At 35.2% G+C, this 20,807-nt stretch overlaps 2 protein-coding genes across 2 annotated transcripts; one reads left to right on the top strand and one right to left on the bottom strand.

The window, feature by feature from the left end:
- LOC109713473 lies at nucleotides 5,655-8,128 on the top strand. Its single transcript, XM_020237574.1, has 2 exons — nucleotides 5,655-6,252; nucleotides 7,384-8,128. Exons 1-2 carry the CDS (start codon nucleotides 5,772-5,774, stop codon nucleotides 7,425-7,427), a joined length of 525 nt encoding a protein of 174 aa, XP_020093163.1. The 5' UTR covers nucleotides 5,655-5,771; the 3' UTR covers nucleotides 7,428-8,128.
- On the bottom strand, nucleotides 9,231-13,756 carry LOC109713500 (probable proteasome inhibitor). The gene is made up of 10 exons (XM_020237616.1): nucleotides 13,706-13,756; nucleotides 12,798-13,152; nucleotides 12,512-12,698; nucleotides 12,244-12,417; nucleotides 11,269-11,349; nucleotides 10,328-10,405; nucleotides 10,211-10,242; nucleotides 10,064-10,124; nucleotides 9,878-9,955; nucleotides 9,231-9,650 (listed from the first exon to the last, which is right to left on the bottom strand). The coding sequence occupies exons 1-10, from the start codon at nucleotides 13,745-13,747 to the stop codon at nucleotides 9,578-9,580; spliced, it is 1,161 nt and encodes a 386-aa protein (XP_020093205.1). The 5' UTR covers nucleotides 13,748-13,756; the 3' UTR covers nucleotides 9,231-9,577.

The raw sequence follows: 20,807 nt of genomic DNA, 5'->3' as shown, positions 1-20,807 counted from the left end.
GGCAAGAGCATACCACACATGGAATATTAAACAGGTTAAGTGGAGGTTACAAGTGGTAAATGGTGTATACAAAGATTTTTATTTCAATAACATTTTTGTTTGTTTTGTCATTTCTTGTATATTTACAAATTTCCAACACCTAAAGAGAAATCTCAAAAGACCAGTTTGTTCAGTTCAAAAAAAAGCTTTGAATTTTGCGCAAATAAATAGTATTCCTCCAAATTTTGGTTTGTTTTTGGAGCTATTGACATATAATCCTGTGTTCAACGATGCACTCAAACAAAATTAAAAAACAAAAAACAACAACAACAACCACCACTTTACTAACCCATGTTGCAACTTTTCCTCTATTTATCTTTTTATGTTCACATTATAAATTTCCCCAACATAACAAATCATTGCCTATTGATCCACGCAAATCCCAAATCAGAGCGAGATTATCACCACACAGGAACACAACAACCCATATAAATCAAAAATTTGGCTACTAAAACCAGATCGGAAGCAATGTAAACTAATGGAAACATACAGATGCGAGAATGAGATGAGATGAAGTGATATTCGAGGTGGACTCTTCCCGTTGCTCGAGAAGACGCAGAGGGCGGCGGAGGAGGAGACGGAGCACGCGGCGGCGCCGCCACGTGCGGCGGAGCGGCCGTCGAGGGAGGAGAGCGGGTTCGGGGAAGAGGAGACGAGGGATTTATTAGGGTTTTGTTGCTTTTGTAGGGGAGAAAATGGCGCTTTAGAATATAAATCGGCGACGTCGGATGTTTCGCCGCCGAATTTCTTGTGAACGCAGAGAAAGTCGAGTGTTTCGTCGCCGAGGATTTCGAACGTACATACAGTTGCGAATACGGTATATTGAATGGTTTTGTTGAATTCGGCGAAGGATGTGTTGCGCCACCGACTCTAGCGATAGCCGGCAATTTGAGATGTTTCGGCGCCGAATCCAGCTTAATATCTTTGCATAGTCAATAAGATAATGTTCGCACTCGGAGATCAGGGATCGATCACACCCTTTTGCGCGTAATTTTACAAATTTAATCCTCGAACTTGTTGGTATCGACAGAGGGATTAAAGAAAGAAATTAATTAATTATTCAATCATTGATATCAAAAGAGTATCAACATGGGAGGTTGAGTCCACACAAAAAAAAAATTAAATAAATAAAAGCTATTGTTGTGATAATTTTAAAACGAAATGTGGTACATAAAAAGTGACTCCCTCTACGGCCCTTTAGTAGCTAATTGCATGGAGATGTGAACCATAGTGAATAATAATGATAATAATAATAATTAACAATTTATAATGGCTTTTCTCCATGTATTGTTGCTCAAAGTGCTTTTGCTTTCTCTTGTAAGCAACTCCTAAACCTCTACGGAAAAGCACATTTCATTATTTGGATCATGTGCTCCTAGGTTTTGCTAGTTGTGTGAACATTACATTATAGTTGTACAAGAATAGAGTAAACTAATTAATAGGGACATAGAAAGAAGCAAATGCTAGGACCCATATATATACGTCTAGATAAGAAAATATTACTTAAATAAAATTATCTTATTAGAGTCAAATACAAACTAAAGCTGGCCAACTATAATCTTTTGTAATATTTCAAAAGATTACATGCATTCTATGAATAAAGCAGATAGCGTGCTATCTTTTCTCATATATATATATAAATATATATATATATATATATATAGAGTTGAGCTAGAATACTCTCGATAGTAAACGGGGCGTTTTACTATCGAGTTGTTCTCGATGATAGAGCTTCCAACTTGACGATCGGCTCCGTTAAATATAATCTAAACCATTTAAACTACCTAGAAATAAAATTTCACGCACTTTCGATATTGTTCTTTTATCCATCTAGTGAACAAAAAATGAATGGTTTGAAAATGAATATTCTTTAAAAAATGATGATAGGAGTCTTGTAATCAAGATCAAGAGTATAGATCTTGTTTTAAATGGTTTAAAGAATTTTCTAACAAAAATTCAATTGATTTGGATATCTTTACACCGTTAAACGAGAAAACGTCTCTTATCCACCATTAAAATTACAAATTTTGAAACCCTTTGATCATTAGGCAAATGATGTCGAAAAGATTTGAAATTTGATTTCTAAACACTTCAAGTGGTATAGATCATGTTCAACGGAGCCGATCGTCAATTTGGAAGCTCTATCATCGAGAACAACTTGATAGTAAAACGCCCCGTTTACTATCGAGAGTATTCTAGCTCAACTCTATATATATATATATATATATATATATATATATAGAGTAAGGCTACTATGCTATCGGAAGCACGGAGCCTTCCGTGCTTCCAGCTCGTTTTCGATGTTGCGACTTTCGAATTGTCGATCGGTTCCGTTAAACTTGATTTAGAGTATTTGGAGTACCTAGAAAATAAATTTTATCATTTTTCGATATCATTTGCCTAGTGATCGAATGGGCTCAAAATCAACAAATTTCAATGGCCGTAGTGAGCCGTTTGCAAGTTTAACGGTGTAGAAATATTCAAATCACGTGAAATTTTGATAGAAAATTCTTTATACTATATAAAACAAGATCAATATCTTTGATTTTAAATTTTAATGTCATATTATTATATTTTGTAAGATTTTTATTTTCAGCCGTTAATTTTGAGCCCCTTCGTTCACTAGGCAAATGATATCGTAAAATCATAAAATTTATTTTCTAGGTACTTCAAATACTCTAGATCAAGTTTAACGGAGCCGATCGACGATTCGAAAGTCGCAACATCGAAAACGAGCTGGAAGCACGGAAGGCTCCGTGCTTCCGATAGCATAGTAGCCTCACTCTATATATATATATATATATTTCGAAAGATTTTATGTGATATTTATGAAGTTAGCCTCCACATTTCTTGCTCGCCCGAACACTAAATTTGTATTCATTTAGTTATTAATAAAATTTATTAGACAGCAAAGATTAACATATATAGTAGATGCACAAATGCAAAAGTTTATTAAACACTAAGTGGGAGTTTTCATGTTTGAGCTTGCACTCAATTGGCCCTCAAACTATGAGGCAAGTGACACTTTAGTCTTCAAATTATAATTTGTTTGTATTTTTTAGCTCAAATTTTTTAGATGGTTGAAATAGTAATATGTCATTAATGTGGTAGTAATATAACAACATTACGGTTGATAAGTCAAAATAATTAAGATACTACATTACTCTTATATCAGCAATATATTATAATTCAGCCAATAAAGTTATGTTGTAGTACTTAATTACAATAATGTAAAAAAATATGAGTCAGAAATTATAATAAATTAAAGTTTAAGAAACAAAATGTCACACATCATAGTTTGAAGACCAAAAGTATACTGTAGCCAATTCTATTTATCCTATTTGTTAGAAAATGCTATTTGTGCATTAAAAAAAATATATATAAAACTTACACTCCTCATCCTAGGATTTAAAAAACTCTTTGAATTTTTAGAATATATATATAAAAAAATTGACAAGGACAAGGGTCCAATATAGGTCATTGAGTGAAAGTGTAAAATTTACATCCTTTTTGAAATGTACAGGCATATTATATTTTTTACGAGAATGACTCTTATGGGAAGAAGAAATAGAAAAGGACTAAACAAGCGTCGTTACTTTTCAATTTTTTGAGCTTGTCTGTAGACTTCCCTACGGCGAACCCTCTCAAATATGGATATTTTTCTAAAGGTTAATTTTATACAGGTCGTTACAAATATAGTAAATTATAAATATATTCCTACAAAGTTTAATTTTTATATGTTGTCTATATAAAAGTTCTAATATTTTAAAATATATTCCTTTGGTTTGTTACTATTAAAGTACTGTTTATTTTATAAGTAAAACAACTTTTTTGCAATTAATTGAAGATGGGTAAAAAAATTAATTCACCTTATTAAGTTAACTAATTTTTTCTAACGAATCCTAACGGTAGAGATATATTTGAAAATATTAAAATTTTTATAAAAACAACATATAAAGTTGAACTTCATGAGAATATATTTACTATTCACTATATTTGCAGAAACCTGTATACAATCAACCCCTTATTCGAATATCCACTAAGCGAAAAGCCCGAGTCCTATTTGTAAAACGCAGAAGTGGATACCGAGTACCCATCTTCAAAATGAAAACTCGGATAACGCTCACTGAACTGAACTGAACTGCTCTGCTACTGATTGTTTCATGTTTCATGTTTCATGTAGCCACTAATAAAAGATTCCATAGACAATGCAGAGAGAGAGAGAGAGAGAGAGAGAGAGAGAGAGAGATTAAGGGGTGGGGTGGGGTGGGGTGGTGAAGTGTGAAACACCTGAGTTTTGGAGTTATTTCAGGTTTCCTACCCAATCAAAATCCTCTCGCATTGCGTTCCCAGTCTGGCGATGCCATTTGGACTCTTCCCATGCCCGAAAGATTCCCACCTCCGACCCGTTTTCATTCCGCATCGAAACGCCCGCAAACGGCCGAAACCGAAGGCTTCATTATATTTATTTTATATTTATATATATCCATCCTCTTCCACACTCGGACGAAAATGTCTAAATCACCCCTGTTTATTATTAAATCCAATTTAATGCGCGCCTTGAGGAGAACCTTATATCATTTTTAAAAAAACTAAATTACAAAAAAAAAAAATCTATTTTTTTCTTTCTTACTTTTAAAAATTTATATTTTATCTTTTTAAAACTTTAGAAATATTTTCGAAAAAGTACGGTATTAATAAAAAGGGTAAACTAATTAAATTACCTTTACTTCTTCCTTCCATAATAGTGATAAAATCCTGACGGAAAGAAGTTAAATGCACAATTTGAAATATTGAGAAGGTAAAATACAGATTTTTTAAAAATTAAAAAGAAAAAAGTACAAAAGTGAGTATTTATATGGAGATTTTCTGTAATTTAGACTTTTTAATAGATAAAAAACGTATAGGGTTTATCTTTTAAAATTTTAATTTTACTATCTAATTTTCTAATTTGTTTGGTTTGAATCGGTTAATAATACTTATTTTAATAAATTTATAATTACAAAAATTACATAAAATATATTAATTAAATATACAAAAATAAACGACGGATAAAATATAATATTTGAAAATGTTGGGTAAAGAAAGGCGGTGAATGTTGCCAAGATCTTGGTTGAAAACATTGATAAAAAAATACGATGCTTAAAGGTTTTAGATGTATATTTCTAGTTTATTAAGCACTGTAAAAACTTTAATGTAAAATTTAGGCACAATTCGTTAACGGCGTGTAATAAATTACTGCAAGCAAAATTATTTTAGTACTCGTTAGTTAGAGAACTATTTTGTGCTTACAAAATTAATTGCATTTAATGAGTATTCGTAAAGCTTTTAATTATATATATATATTTAAATGCTAAGTATTGGAAAATATTTTTCGATCTGAATTTAAGATAAGAAAATAATAATAATAATAATTTTAGTGCACTTATTTACTATTATTAATTTGTTAGATATCAAATTTGAGACACTTTTGTTTTATCTAGCCTTTATTGAAAGATTATTATTATAAACATTTTCTTAATTACCTAATTTGAAGAAAGGGGTAGTTTAGTCATTTCACTCTTAACAATTCCCACTCCATTAGTGTGGTTCTTCGTTATAATTCAACACCCACTTTCCATTTCCATTCCCTTTCCCCACTCACATATTCTCTCTCTCTCTCTCTCCTTCTCCAAACCCTTCTAAAACCCTAAAAACCTCTCCGTATCTCTCTCTCTCTCGATCTCCGCTCCATGGGAAAGCTAAAGCTCTCGCCTTTCCCCTCCCTCTCACCTCTCCCACCGCTCTTCCTCCTCCTCGTCCTCCTCCTCGTCGCCGCCACGTCCGCCGCCGCCATGGGCGGCGGCAATAGCAGCGTGCACGAGCTCCTCCGCGAGCACGGGCTCCCGGGGGGGCTCCTGCCCAGAGGGGTCGAGACCTTCTCCCTGAACCGCTCGTCGGGCGTGCTCACGGTGGAGCTGAACCGGCCCTGCTACGCCAAGTACTACGACGACGCCGTCGCCTTCTTCAACCGCTCCATACGCGGCAACCTCAGCTTCGGGGCGCTCCGCGGCGTGGAGGGGCTCGCGCAGGAGGAGCTCTTCGTGTGGCTACCCGTTAAGGGGATCCTCGTCTCCGACCCCACCTCCGGTGTCATCCTCTTCGACATCGGCCTCGCCCACAAGCGCCTCTCCCGCTCCCTCTTCGACGACCCCCCCGACTGTCGCCCCGATGGTGAGCAAACTTAAAAAGACCCAATTTTGATTAGTGGTTTATGGTCTTCGTTGAGTTTATTGCGTTAATTTTTGTTGTTTCAGTTTCTAGTTTGAAGTGGGTGTTTAAGTGTTTGCTTAATTGCCCCACCGGTGGTGAAAGTTTTTTTTTCCTCTCTTTTTTTCTAATTTGAAATTGATAGATTGGTCCTTTTTTTTCCTTCAAAAAAAAGGATTTTTTTTTTTTAATTTCCTTTGACATGATGGTTATCATCTATCTTTACTTACTTGCAGGCATATGTATTCTCTCCTTATTATTGCTATAATTGAATTTTTTATACTTGTAAACTATGCTAATTATTGTGAGTGAGTTATGTTTGAATTATGCTTAGTTGCTGTTAACTAATTTTAATGACATGCATGCTTTTATGAAGTAGTAGAAACTAAGATATTTTTAGTCGAAATCAGGGCAACTGTTTCGTATTCAGCTCTCATAGTATAGTATTTATTGATCCAAACACACTTGTTATGCATACTCCGAGTTATCACACTGCTATTCTCTCTTCCATGTTTGCTTGTTCTTAAAAAATAAATAAATAAATAAATAAAGGGCCTTCCTTTTTGTTCTTTGCAATCACATTTTTCAACTCTATGGATGTGTTGTACTCAAAACAAAAACCAAAAACAAAAAGTCTCTGCATGTGTTGAAAATTTCATCAACTGTTCATTTCCTTAAGTCACCCCACCGACTTGTTTACTTTGACAATTTTACTCTTACCTATTATTTGATTTGATTTACTAGTCCTCTAAACTAAAATTTTTGACAATTCCTCTGATGCAGCAATATTATTTTGAACCAGAAGGTTTTTATCTTCAAGCCTTTATTTGTGATTAAATTTTTTCTTGGATTTGTTTGTTCACTTAATATTGTCTCAAAAATTCATCTTTTTCTGTTCACATTTATACTATGCCTTTCAGTGTGAAACTCTTTCTTTAATTGATTAAGACCACCATTTTCTGCAGTTCTGATAGTTAGAATGTCCTTTTCTTTGCTTTAATGATGGATTCTGTCCTCATCTTTCCTCACAAGCTGTTCCCATCTACATATAATACACTGCTCACTGCATATATATGGTATTGTTTGATACTGCAGGGCTTCTCGGCAGAAAGGGAGGAGGGTTCCAGGAGCAGAGATAATAAGAAGAGGAATATTCTGCAAGGAGAAGTTCTGCATTATTCCCCTCTTCCCTTTTTGTCTCTTCTTTCTTTTGGCTGCATCTATAACTGGAGTGTCGTAAATGGGAATGTGGAATTGATTGTCTATTAGAAACTTTCCTCTCCACCCATCCATCATCTTCCATTCATGGCAGTAACTTTCTCGTTGCGTATAATATGGAAAATAGTGTGATGTTGTTTGTAGAGGGTCTGTTTGGTTGTGCTGTAGGCTGTGATAATTTTTCTGATATGATAAGTGCTTCAAATAATGCAGTAAAGTCGGAAGTCGGAAGTACTGGTTTGGGGTTTCTGTATTTAAAACTGGAGTAGAAGATTCAGATTGTCCTCTCTGTGAAATCGTCTATCGGAGGCGTAAACGCTTTTTAAAAGCAGAAACAGAAGCGGATCCAAATAATGCGTCATTAGTGTGTGAGTAAGAAAATCAAGTTTTGAGTTGAATGTTTGTATTGATGTATAGCTTCTTGGCCCCTTTCAAGCTTGCCATCTGTGTATCTAATAGTGTTTGGTGGATGTGAGATTACATGAGCTGTTTTTGGATTGTTCTATTCGTGACAGGTACTAGTAATAGAAATTAATGCTGTTTTTTGGAATGTCCATATTATTATTAATGTACGTACTACTAGAGATTGTTTTAAATTAATGGATTATATATATTTGTTGGATGTTGTGTTCCATGGCTCCATCTGTTTATCTTTTTAACTGAAGTTAAGGAAAACTTTTTTTTTTTTTGTTGCATTAAATCCATAAGTAACAAAACAAAAAACAACAAAAACAATGAATCTCGGATACCGATCACTAAGTCCTTTGCCATTTACGTTAGGGACAGATCGGTATAACTACTTCTCGAAAGATCAAATTTTGTGCTTGAATAGGATTTGCAGCAGATTATTCGGTGCATATATTATCTATGTAGACATTGTAAACGATATATTTACGTAGCCGATAATTATTAAGCACCACACATGCATTTACCTATTCAAATACGACTCATGTACATTCATTATAATTAAAACAAATAAAAGTGGAAACCGAATCATTGTAGGAATTGTGCTTGTACGCCAAGGTCAAATCTAACTAAGCAGATCCATCCCACGTTAATTTGATTATATGTTTTAACCTATGGAGTCAAAGTTTCAGGAATTTATGTTTTTTTTTTTTTTTTTTTTTTTTTTTTTTTTTTTTTTTTTTTTTTTTTTTTTTTTTTTTTTTTTTTTTTTTTTTTTTTTTTTTTTTTTTTTTTTTTTTTTTTTTTTTTTTTTTTTTTTTTTTTTTTTTTTTTTTTTTTTTTTTTTTTTTTTTTTTTTTTTTTTTTTTTTTTTTTTTTTTTTTTTTTTTTTTTTTTTTTTTTTTTTTTTTTTTTTTTTTTTTTTTTTTTTTTTTTTTTTTTTTTTTTTTTTTTTTTTTTTTTTTTTTTTTTTTTTTTTTTTTTTTTTTTTTTTTTTTTTTTTTTTTTTTTTTTTTTTTTTTTTTTTTTTTTTTTTTTTTTTTTTTTTTTTTTTTTTTTTTTTTTTTTTTTTTTTTTTTTTTTTTTTTTTTTTTTTTTTTTTTTTTTTTTTTTTTTTTTTTTTTTTTTTTTTTTTTTTTTTTTTTTTTTATGTTCCAGCCTTTTGGCTTGCTAATTTTATTTTACTTTTATGTTCCAGCCTGATTTACAGTGCAGTGTTGTTAGAAAAAGTACTTCGCAAATACTACAATAGGAAAGAAGCAATATATCAAATATATCTCACCAACAGGTTCTCTCCATATAAAACACATCAGAAGCACTAAAATAAAACTGTCTTTTAAGGCTCTAAAAATTCATTAATGATGATGACGTCCCACAAGCAAAAGTGGATCTAAGAAGAGAGATCACCCTAATTGGCTCAAGGAACTCAGAAGAGTTCATGATGCTACTAAAAGCAGAACATGGTAATGAAAGGACACAGTGCACCACATTCACAGGAGTATAACACCATAGAACATCTTTTTTGTCATATATTTAGATGCAACAGAAAGGAAACTTATTGCACTGTCTGTCAGGTATATGTCTGTCAGCTATATATGCGGCAAACATATGCATGCATCAAAACCATGGTGAAAACGCAAAATTGCCGCGCAACTGAGGCAACACTCTATATGAAGTCAGGGCCTTGTTGGAAGAATTCAAGATCTGGATGAGTACCGCCGCCGGGCCTCCGCTGACGCCTGCATAGAATTTACAGCAGAGGCTTATCAGAAACAGAAATTTACCGCACCAACATATTAAAATAAGAAGCAATTTATAAGATAACCAGACAGGCGAAAATAAACAATGTCTACAATAAGCATGCTATGGTTTTTTTAATCTTATAGGCGAACATCAGATAATGAATACTTTGTGGCCACAAAACTTGGTTCATCTATTAGTTGCTTAAATATCTATTGAAGTGTACCTGACAAAGCGACCAGGCTCAAAGCCTGGAACATCAGGAGGACCAATGGGATCGAACCGAGCACCAGGAGGTACACCACTGTATCAGATTTACATGTATTAGTACCTTTAATACAAAATGATTCTGTAGATTTGGACAAGATAAGCAGATTTTGATGATACAGAAAAATAAATAGATGTTACTCACGGCAATCCACCTAGAGTATCAGGGCGTCCACCAGGAGGGAAAAAGATTGGATTATTTGGCCCTGTGCAATGATAAGAGCATTAAGCAAATTTCTAAGAATTAATTGAAGTAATCCGATATTGTATAACTGAAGAATAAGTTAATTACCTACGAGCATGTCTCCACCGATTCCGGGACCCCTGAAATGAATGAATATGATCATATGAGATCATAGATTGGATAGTAAATTATACGACATAAATATGGTGAGGCTCGAAAACAAACCTGTTAGGATAAAACCCAGCACCAGCCCCAGGGATCGCGTCATTGTAGTCAAATGGGGGAACTGGAGGATATACAATACTACATACAAAGATAAAATATGACCAAATATGAATTAAAAAAATGTTTCAATTCTATTATATGTTAGCTGAAACAAAGTGAAATCACATTAAAAATATTAACAACATTAAAGCTAGAGGGAAATAAAGTGTATTCAGACTGGTTGAGAATTAAGACGCAATACCAAGCTAAAAGTGTCAACATTCATTTTTATTTCTCTTTTGTAATTCCGAAACCCTTACGGCAGACATCACATTATTACCCATATATAATCAACGACACAATAAATTACTAAGAACTCATTTAATTGCCAACTCAGCTAACGGTCCTGCTCAAGGTCAATCTAATCTACATCAGACATTCTTATTTGTCTTTTCTCTCATTCCCGGCCTTTTCTTTCCCTCCTAGATATCTTTCTTATCAGATGTGTCCATGTAAAAAGTTGTTAGCAAGCAAATTGATGAATTCTTTTCGTATCAGTTCTCTTCATCTTGTTCACAAACACATGCATACACTAAGAGGATGACCAAACTGAGCACTACCCTTGCCAGTTGTATTTACATTTGAACCCCTCGAGCACAGCCTTTTACTACCTCTAGTGCCATAGATTTAGCGGTAGACCTAGGCTGTGAGTCGAATACTCATGATGACTTAGTGAGAAGTCCGTCTAGCAACTGCTATTGCAAGTAACAACTGTTGTTGCAAGTAACAACTGTTATTGCAAGTAAATACATTCCCTTTTTATCTTTACTTGCCCTTAAATTTGTGGTTGATCCAGATTTGGAAGTTTATTATTACAATCATATAAAGAAAATAAATAAAGGATAGAACTAGAATACCATGCAACTGCAAATAAAAAGCAGAAAAGGACTCAAAGCACCTACTTTGGTGGTTGACGCTGATCCTCAGCTGGAACTCCCACAACCGATTCAGGAGTGTTTAAGTCTATATCAGGCCCTTCATAACTGGAAAACAGAGAATAAGCCACAAAATTGTCGTGTTGTGCCATAAAAAATAGCAATTAATCATGATATACGAGCATACACGAATGCAACCACAGTATAGTAGGGAGGGGGGGCAACCAACCAGAGACCTACTCAATACACATGCATCAAGTTGTATCGTGAGAAAGTGAAATGTTTCTTAAAAGCATATCAACCTGTGATATTGTTCATTCATGTCATGAATTATCACATATTCTTCCAAATTCACTTTGACACAAGTTCAAATGCCTCTACACCTACTAACATCTTGTCTCGAAGCCCACTAATTACCTACAGAAACTTGGCCCTTATTCAACTTCCCTAATTATCAATTAATCTCTCTCCTGTGCTAAATTTATAACCTAAATCTTTCAAAGTTGCTCCTTCCAACACCCAACTACCCCAATACTGCCAAAGCATTATGCTACACTGTTATGCTTTTATTGTACTTCCACAAATCTCCAATGCATGATCTGTGATAGAGCACCAAGTAACTAATAAACCTTTACAAACCCACAATTATACTGAACTACACTCAATTGGTTATATAGTTTATACATGATTTGTCAGTTGAAAGGAGAATGGTGTTGCACAAAGAAACCAGTCTACCTGTCGAATAATATATCAATGTCACATAGCAGATATCGCTGGTACATACAAAACATTTAAACAGACAAACCTTGTTGCATAACAACCACATCACAAATCTTAAATCACCAAGCAATTAACACCGTTAACACATATCTCTAAGAGGCTTCTATGCATTTCTCAAATCAGTTTTCAAAGTAATTTTTCTAATAAGTTAAATGGCACAAGAATTTAATGATTAAAACTAGTATATTAAACTCAGAGATCCAAATTTCAAGTTGAAGAGACCTGCGAGAAGATGAAGAGGTCTCGACTTTGGCATTCAATTTTCGTTCATATCCATCCTCCAATTTATCCAAAACACTAGACTTCAAGCTCTCAACAAGGCCCTTAAGATCCTTGTACATATCCCCATAATTTCTCGGTTGATCAACACCATCGTCAGACAAGTAATCCTTCACACTGCAACCACGAACAGTAACACAGAATCAACAATAACCACACAAATTGCCCAAAAAAAAGGAAAAGGTTTCAATTTTTACAAACGAATCCATACTTGATTTGGAGATGAAGAGGTTCCTTTTGCTCCCCTTCAAGGTTCAGCACATCTACAGCGAGCTTATCTCCAATCGCCAAGCACTTGACCAGAACTCGCTTTTTTACCCCCTTCTCATTCTTAAAGTAAACAAAAGCGTAGCGATCTTCAAGCTCGTTCCACCCATCGATTCCCACCTCCTCCTCCCCTGCAATGCAACACAAACAACAAATCAAACAAAGAGGAATTAGATCGGAACCCGAGGGTTTCAAAGAGAGATGGGATCGGGGAGGGAATTGATACCAACCGGAGGGGAGGTGATCGGTGAAGGCGCTCTTCCCGGCGGCGGCGAGGGAGTAGCCGGCGGCGAGGAAGGAGGCGTGGACGGCGAAGGCGACCTTGTCGTGGGAGTTGCGAAAGAAGGGGCGCGAGGCCCTGATCACCGCCATGGCCGAGCTCTCCGTCGCCATTGCTCTCTCTCTCTCTCTCTCTCTCTCGATCTCGATCTCCTCTGCCCTAGGGTTTAAGGTTACGGTTTCGTTCAATCCCCTACGCCCTTTATACGGCGTTCTATAGCGTTCTCTGCTTCTCTCTCTCTTGCACCGCTTTACTTCTCCGGGAAAAATTGTTGCGTGGACGAAGTTCACCACGTCATCCGTGGACTGCAAAAAAAATAAGAGGAATTAGATAAAACTTTTTAGTTCTAAGTTTAACTATAAAAAATTAAAAATTAAAATTTGACTATACAATTAAATTTAAAATTATAACTTATCCTCAAATTATATATATATAGTAAATAATTGTTATAAAAAAAAAAAGATATGATGAAATTTAATGAAGGGCGAAAGTTTAAAACGTATATAGAGATTGACAGTAAATGCTGTACAGTCTATGGCTGACGTGGTAAACCAGGCACTGCCAATAATTTCCTCAATGCATCCGCCGCAATCTGTTTTCTTGGTGCTTACGAATGAACGAAGACGGCGCCGAGGTCGAAAGCTCGCCGACTCCTCGGAGTAGGAGAAAGTCGGCAAGTGGCTTGTTTGCGGTGCCGAGTCCATTGGAACTCTGCAAAGAACCATGCTAGTTCGTAAATCGTAAGTAACCGACTCTATTGTTGATTACAAAATTTTTCTTTTTACAATAAATGAAGGATTTACTTAAACATTTCTTAAATCCACTAAACCAAATCAAGCAAATAATGCAAGAGCTTACTGATTCTAAAACGCGGTGTAAGTCGATAGGCTTTGAGATCATGGTTGTGCATGAATGTTATCCGTCAACGATGCCGAGAGAATTAATTCTGGCGGACCTGCATATATGTGCTATGGAAAACTAGTAATCTAAAAGTTTATTTTAACTTCTTGCCATAGTAAATTTTGTTTGTTAAATAGTGCACGATTGCCACTCATTGGAATAGAAAAATTGTTTTAAAGACAACGCGATCGATCGAGCACTTATTCTCAAACAGCAAGATTCCACGTGCGTCATAGAATCATAAATATCACATTAAATCAAATCAATCATGATCGTTCCATCATATATTCAAAAGATTTATTGGATCAGCAATGAATCAAGCATCAATGATTGAGAGATGAGTTTTTGCTATCACCAGCTCAACATGCATTTAAGCACCTGATATATATGAGGTTCTCTCTCTCTTTCTCTCATTAAGTGCAACTTACTACACTCTGGATGAGCCAATATTATGTTTTGAAGGTGGACCATATCACCTTACAAGGATCCTGGCCTTATGAGGTGCATTCATGTAGTAGCTCACACACATGCACGCGCACGTGCGCTGGGGCCACAAAAGAAAAAGTGAGAGCGCTCCAACCAAACATTTGCTTAATTTCACGACTCAAAATTGAGCCTGAAACAAGTGTGGTCATGGTTGGGCACACGTCGATACATAGCGCACACATTGGTCGAACTAGCTAGTCATTAGTTTCATGGGTCCAGCAATTAAAACATGGACCGATGACCACTCATAATCATGCATGAATTACTACCAATTAAAGCAATATTATTGGATATATGATGATCAGCTATATCTGCACATGTTAGGCCTACCTTCTTTTAATCCTTTGAAGGTGACATGACCATGATTTTTAATATCTCCCATGCATGTAAAGCAAGATAAGATCTATTGTTTCTTTTTCCATGAAGGATATATATATATATATCCTTGCATATGTCACACCGAAAAAAGTAGTAGTTTCGTGTTGGAAGATGTTGAGAAAGCGTTGAAAATATATAACCACTAACCTTTTTTAGAAATAGAGAGAATGCAACTCGGTTGAATGACGCACTAGCAAATTATCAGCTGAAGACTCAATATCTCAGCTGCTGATAACTTACTTTATTTCGTTAGTGTGGCTTACACCTAATTAGTCATACTCAAAAAGGGAAAGGGTAATTCGCAGAATAATAGTACTAGTAACTCAGTTTAAGATTTCTTTTTTTTTTTTTTTGAGAAATAGGTAGCGAGCTAGCTGATTCATTCATTAAGTTAAATGAACTGGGCATACATGTTGGAAGCAGCTTGGGCTTCCGAGAAACAGACAAAAATACAGGCAAAAAAAAAAGTAACAAGCATAAGAAGAGCGTAGAGGCTGGGGTGGAAAAGAAATAAATTAAGAAAAGAAGAAGGGGTAGAGGATCGCTTTTAAAACATGGCTGACCAGCTACTGGTGAGAAGTTTGACACACTCTAGTTTAAGTATTTCTTATTATTAATAGGTCTAAGCAGTATTGTTGCGTTAGCTTCGGTAAATCATAAAAAATAATGGAAACCAAATCTAGAGCTTAATTCGAGTTTGGAAAATATCTATGTTAGCAAAGATAAATGGGGTGTGATTGCATTAATTATAAGATCTTAATTGAACAAATTAAGTCCACATGTATTCAATAAACCTTTCTTTGGCTAGAGACCTGACCTAACATCTACAAGATACTAAACACTAATGACAACTAATTGAAAACCACAAGCTCATGGAGAAAGTTTGGCCCCACCCCTACTTTTCTTTTTTCTTTTTTCTTTTTCTTTTTTTGTACAATGTATATGGCTCTTTCCTTTTGCCATTAATTTATTTTGATAATTAAGCATCAAATGATTGAAGTATTGTGAAGGGTTAATTTTAAGCAAAGGGTGAAGTAATGATTCAACACCTACTCCACATGTTTATGATCTCTACATTTTATGAGAAGAAGAGAAACCAAAAGAAGAAAAGTAATGACATATGTACGAAAGGAAAAAAAAAAAAAAAACAATGATGAATTAAGTAAGCAATAAACAATAGCTGTAGCCATTTTTTGCAAGAGTGGCAGAACCTATTTAAATTTAAACAAAACTAAGGAAAATGGGGAAAAACATAGAAGAATATTTTACACAACATATCCTATCCATTTCAATATCCAAGATGGCCTCTTTATACATTGATTTTCACTTAAAGTAGCATTTGTAAAACTTGTTTAAGCAAAACATGTTAATACAACCACTTCAAGATTTCTCATCTTCCACTCTTTCCCTAGTGACTCTAATGTAGCAGAAGACGGCGGCGAGGATCGCAGTGGCGAGCCCACCGAGGATCACTTCCCCTCCCGCGAACGATTTGTCGAAGGCTCGATGCTGTCGATGATGAGGCAGGCTGATCTCCGGTGCGCCCGCAAAAGTTGTCATATGTAGTTCAATTGGATTCAAGCTTGAAGATGGTGCATAAGCCATAGTGGGCTCACCTGCATTGGCTCTTTCGACCGTCGAAAGAGGCCGAGCTACAGCGACGATGACGAGGAGATTAGCAAGAAGTAAAAGAGAGAAGAAATGAGGAGGGAGGGGAGGAGCCATTGATGGTGATTGTTGGGGTTAGAGATTTTTGGAGCTCTCTTGTTGTTGCAGTAAGCCCTTTATACAAGGGTGGAGTTGAGGGGGAGTTGTGTTGCATGATATGAATTACTGCTTTTTTATTTTATTTTATTTTATTTTATTTTATTTTTGGTTTTGTTTTTATTTTTGGTAAAAGACAGTGGGGCACTTTTTATGTAGTTAGGTGGTGGTAGATTTCAGTGAAGATTCCTTTCATTACAGGCCCATTGGCAGCTGGTGTTGCATGCACCTCCTATTTTTTAAAAATATACTATATATAATTTTTTAAATATTTTTTGTTTGCCAAACAAACAATTTATAGAATTTTTTATGACAATATATTAAGTTAATAAATCTCTAAGTTTGGTGGAGCTAGCTTCTGTCCCGATGCATTCCGAATAACTAGCTAGAGAGCGAAAATAAAAAATAACATCACTCGTCCTGAATCCGCTTCTACCTAAAAAAAAAAAAAAAGCAGCAAAAAATAGGGGACCCTTGTTTTTTTCCTTTAATCCGTCCTAATTCTCTTTTATTCTGATCTATTCAGAATAAATCGATAAGTACTGTAGACAAAAAAAAAAAAAAAAGATAAAAGTCAGTCCTTCTCCGCCTCCGAATCCGTCTCGTTTGTCGTTTGCATTTCTAGTTTTATTTGTGAAACAGCAAAGATTATAAGAAAATTTTAATTTAAGATGATATGACTAAAATAGGTTGCTTGAATAGTATTCTCATTTGTGATAGGACTGCAGTTATAGAAATGACACCTGTAGCACTATAAATTAAAGAATGGACAGCTAGATCTTACTTCAGATGGGAAAGAGAATTTCTGCGTGGTCCATTCCAATGATAGCTCAGTAAATACTACTCACTCATTGGTGTTTTATTAGGTCCTTTTAATTTTCTTTTACTTTATTTTTTTATGTGTTAGGGAATGTTTTCGAGTTCATCGAATAACAAGCAATAAAACCAAATCCATATCCATTTAGCTTGTTTTAGAGCTGGGTTTCAATTGGATCTTCCTTACCTTAAATAGGAAAGGCATAAATGTAGCTTAATATATAATAGGCTAAATTACAAAAAAATCTCTGTAATAATCCGTTTTTTTACTTTTTTCTTCTGACATTTAAAATCTACACTTTATCTTTTTTAAAATAAAAAATATTTATAGGGGGATTACGTTATGTAAAATGACCATTTCGCCCCTCGCCATTTTCGTCTTCTTCCTCATCTTCCTCAGCCGTCCCTTCGATCGACCACGATTCCCACCTCAATTGGCCGCAATATCTATCCATTTTCTTCTCCACCTACTCCTCTTCTCCTCCTGCATCCTCGCCGTCTCTCGATTTCGACGATAGTAGGGAGAAAATCGAGGTGGGTGTTGATGGAGAGGTAGGCAAGGGCAACAAGGACGAAGGCGATGCGGCGGAGGAGGGCGAAAGGGATGTAGGTGAAGGCGAGGCAGTGGAGGACGGCGAGGCGGCGAGCCGGAGGGAGGCGAAGCAATAAGAAAGAGGGCGGAGGGGTATTTTCGGCATAAAAAAATATTTTATAACAGAACCTTAACGGTAGGGGATGAAATGCAGATTTTTCATTTTACAAGAGGGCAAAGTGTAGGTTTTTAAATGTCAGGGGGCGAAAGTAAAAAAGCGGGTTATTACAAGGGGATTTTCTGTAATTTAGCCTCTCTAATGTGTAAAATTGTAAGCTTTACCTTGGTTAATTAAATGTGTCCATACTTTAATTATAGTTAAAACTTAAGTTGTATCAGTGTATTATTGGAAGTGAATGAAAAATAATATATATGTACCATTTTCATTTGCATATTTTCAGGAAATGTTAGAGATCAGGAGACATAATGCTACTTATCCATAGAACACCTGCATCATTAGTATTAAAAGTACGCGCACGTTCAAAGATAAAAAAATATAGTTTAGTTATGGCACAAGTTGTTTCCCCCTGCAATGTGTACTCTGTAAGGTTCTCTATGTTTCGATGTTTCCATATTGTTATACTCGCTAATCGCCTTCGATTCATAATTAAGTCCCACAAGAACATGGTGTGTGTGTGTGTGTGTGTGTGTTTTGACTCATTAGAGACAATCAAGAGTACCAACCACCAATATTGTATGAAAAGGTTATTATATAGAAATGTTTTGCCTCCCGAACTGCTATAATCATACTTTGAGTACCATCTCTGTCTCTGTAGTAAGTTAAAAGTTTTTTTTGAGAGACAGGTAGCACGCTACCCGCTTCGTTTGTTTCACTTAGAAATAAACTTAGCTGAAAATGTGAATCAACTAGGATTCGAACTTGGGTCTCGGGTACCAACCATTAAGTTCTTTGCCACTTGCTCTAAGAACAGTCGGTAGTAAGTTAAAAGTTAATGATGGATTCTTCCGAAAAAAAAGGGAAAAAAAAAGAAGTTACTGATGGATTGATTGTTTATATGTTTCTGTACTGTAGCATTACATCTCTGTACATAGATAGTGAGCAATTAAAGCATTAACATAAACCAGCATCATAATTATCGTATTTAATTTATCAAACTTGATGTTGAAGATGTAGGAAGTTCGAAGTTCCTGCCAGCTGTAATACTAGCCATATCTCCTGATCACTTTGAAAATTGCAGAAAACTAGTCTAATATGAAGTGCAATTTGTTTTTTTCCTTCTTCTGCTGCTGCTTCTTCTTTTGATCCGACATGAAGTCGAGAATTTTGCACGCTTGAAATTGTAACTAATGGAGTAATTTGGTTTCGTATAAAGATTTCGACTTGCGCGAGATTAGTGCTCAGATTAGTGCTCAAGTAACTTTTTTGTGCATGAATAGTACAACTAAATCTTCACCACAAAAAGGAGTTCAATCATTTCTTTCCAAAAAGAGAAATTTGGGAGAAAGATATCTTTAGAATATAGCTTAATTAGTATCTCATTAGCTTTTCAAAAGCAAAGTTAAAAAAAAAATAGTTCCTCATGTATGGAGTGAGATTACTAATAGAGACTAAATTATCCTTTTGTTTGTGAAGTGATAATATGACTAAATTATCAAAAGGCCCATAAAATTTATTGGTTATACTTTACTTTTAAAGAAATGCATTGATTACTAACATTATTCAAGATTGCATTTTTCCTCAGATTATCTCGAATAACCATATTTATTTCTTTCCTTTTTTGATTTGAACTCTTAATTTTAATTGCATAATCCTCTGATCAATGCCCTGATCAATAGTTTGAAACTTCTGTAACATTTGCAATCATGTCATTTAATTCTTTCTGTATGACACAATATCAAAAGGATACAATTTGTCTGTAACAATATATGTAATCTTACAAGGGTGGCCAAAGAAGAAGCAAAAGAGATAGAAAAAAAAATTGAACAGTTTCAAGACTTTGGCTCTCCGCTTTTCCGCCTAGTGATGCGAATGTAGCAGAAAACAGCGGCAAAAATGGCGGCCGCAAGCCCTCCAAGTATGATCTTCCCTCCGGCGAGAGATCGGTCGAACGGCCGGTGCTTCACATGTGGATGAAAGCTTGCAGGCCCCTCCGCAGGTCTCGACTCGAAAGAAGCACTAGAAGTTACAGCATAAGAAGAAGAGGAAGAAGAAGGGGGATCAGCAACCATTGGCCTATCAATCTGAATTGCAGTGGTCCTATCGACAGTCGGAAATGATCGAGCCGTTGCGAGAGTCGTAACAATATCAGCAGCTAATACACAGAACAGAATCACGCGAGCCATCGATGGTTTACTGCAGTGTCTCAAACTTGGAACACAAAGAAAGATGAAGAGAGAATTTGTAGTACAAAAGAGTGGAGATTTGTGGCCTTATATAAGGGCTTATACATAGAGGTTTGTTAATGACTTTGTTTGTTAAGTTTGGTGTGAAAGGATTGGATTAGTTTACTAAGTTAGATACAAGGAGTGTTGGGTGGGGGGGGCTTTCAATGTTGGATCTTAATTTCAGGTAGTGGGAAAGTCACACTGATTTATTATTAATTTATGTTACACAAAACAAAGTTTTTTTTATTGATTAAGGGAGGTGATTACTGGGGTGGATGGTTTTATTAAGGAGTGACACCTGTTTCTTTACATAATGACAAGGATTAATTAACAACTGGGTTTTCTCATTGGGGTGAGTAGCAGGACTTGTGTCCTACACTAGAATCTGAAATTGATTTATAGAAGCCTCTTGGAAAATGGTGCATTGCAGTGTACATTGAGGGGTACAGCAGGATCACATTTTACAGCAAATTAATCAAATTTAAATGATGCTCTGCTCAAACTATTTTAACAGTTGATTGCGAATTCTCAGAAGAAACTTAGTCTAAAGACGAAGCCCTTAAAATCGGTTCACTCGCAATAATGTTCATTATTACTATTCTAACTATTCGGAATTTTTACAAAAGTGTTGTTTCGGTAGAAACAATATACTCGTGTAAAATTGTAACGGGTCTAAGA

The sequence above is a fragment of the Ananas comosus genome, linkage group 7 (assembly GCF_001540865.1).
Source record: "Ananas comosus cultivar F153 linkage group 7, ASM154086v1, whole genome shotgun sequence".
Taxonomy (NCBI): domain Eukaryota; kingdom Viridiplantae; phylum Streptophyta; class Magnoliopsida; order Poales; family Bromeliaceae; genus Ananas; species Ananas comosus.
This window is presented reverse-complemented; position numbering and strand designations above follow the sequence as displayed.

What these genes read in the sequence shown, in the direction of transcription:
- LOC109713473 (XM_020237574.1), top strand. Translation starts at nt 5,772, where the DNA reads ATGGGAAAGCTAAAGCTCTCGCCTTTCCCCTCCCTCTCACCTCTCCCA. An exon ending in CCCCGACTGTCGCCCCGATG is followed by an intron (nt 6,253 to 7,383) that starts GTGAGCAAACTT and finishes TTGATACTGCAG; the next exon opens with GGCTTCTCGGCAGAAAGGGA.
- LOC109713500 (XM_020237616.1), bottom strand. Translation starts at nt 13,747, where the DNA reads ATGATCTCAAAGCCTATCGACTTACACCGCGTTTTAGAATCA. An exon ending in CACCGATCACCTCCCCTCCG is followed by an intron (nt 12,699 to 12,797) that starts GTTGGTATCAAT and finishes GTTGCATTGCAG; the next exon opens with GGGAGGAGGAGGTGGGAATC. An exon ending in ACCTCTTCATCTTCTCGCAG is followed by an intron (nt 11,350 to 12,243) that starts GTCTCTTCAACT and finishes TCTGTTTTCCAG; the next exon opens with TTATGAAGGGCCTGATATAG.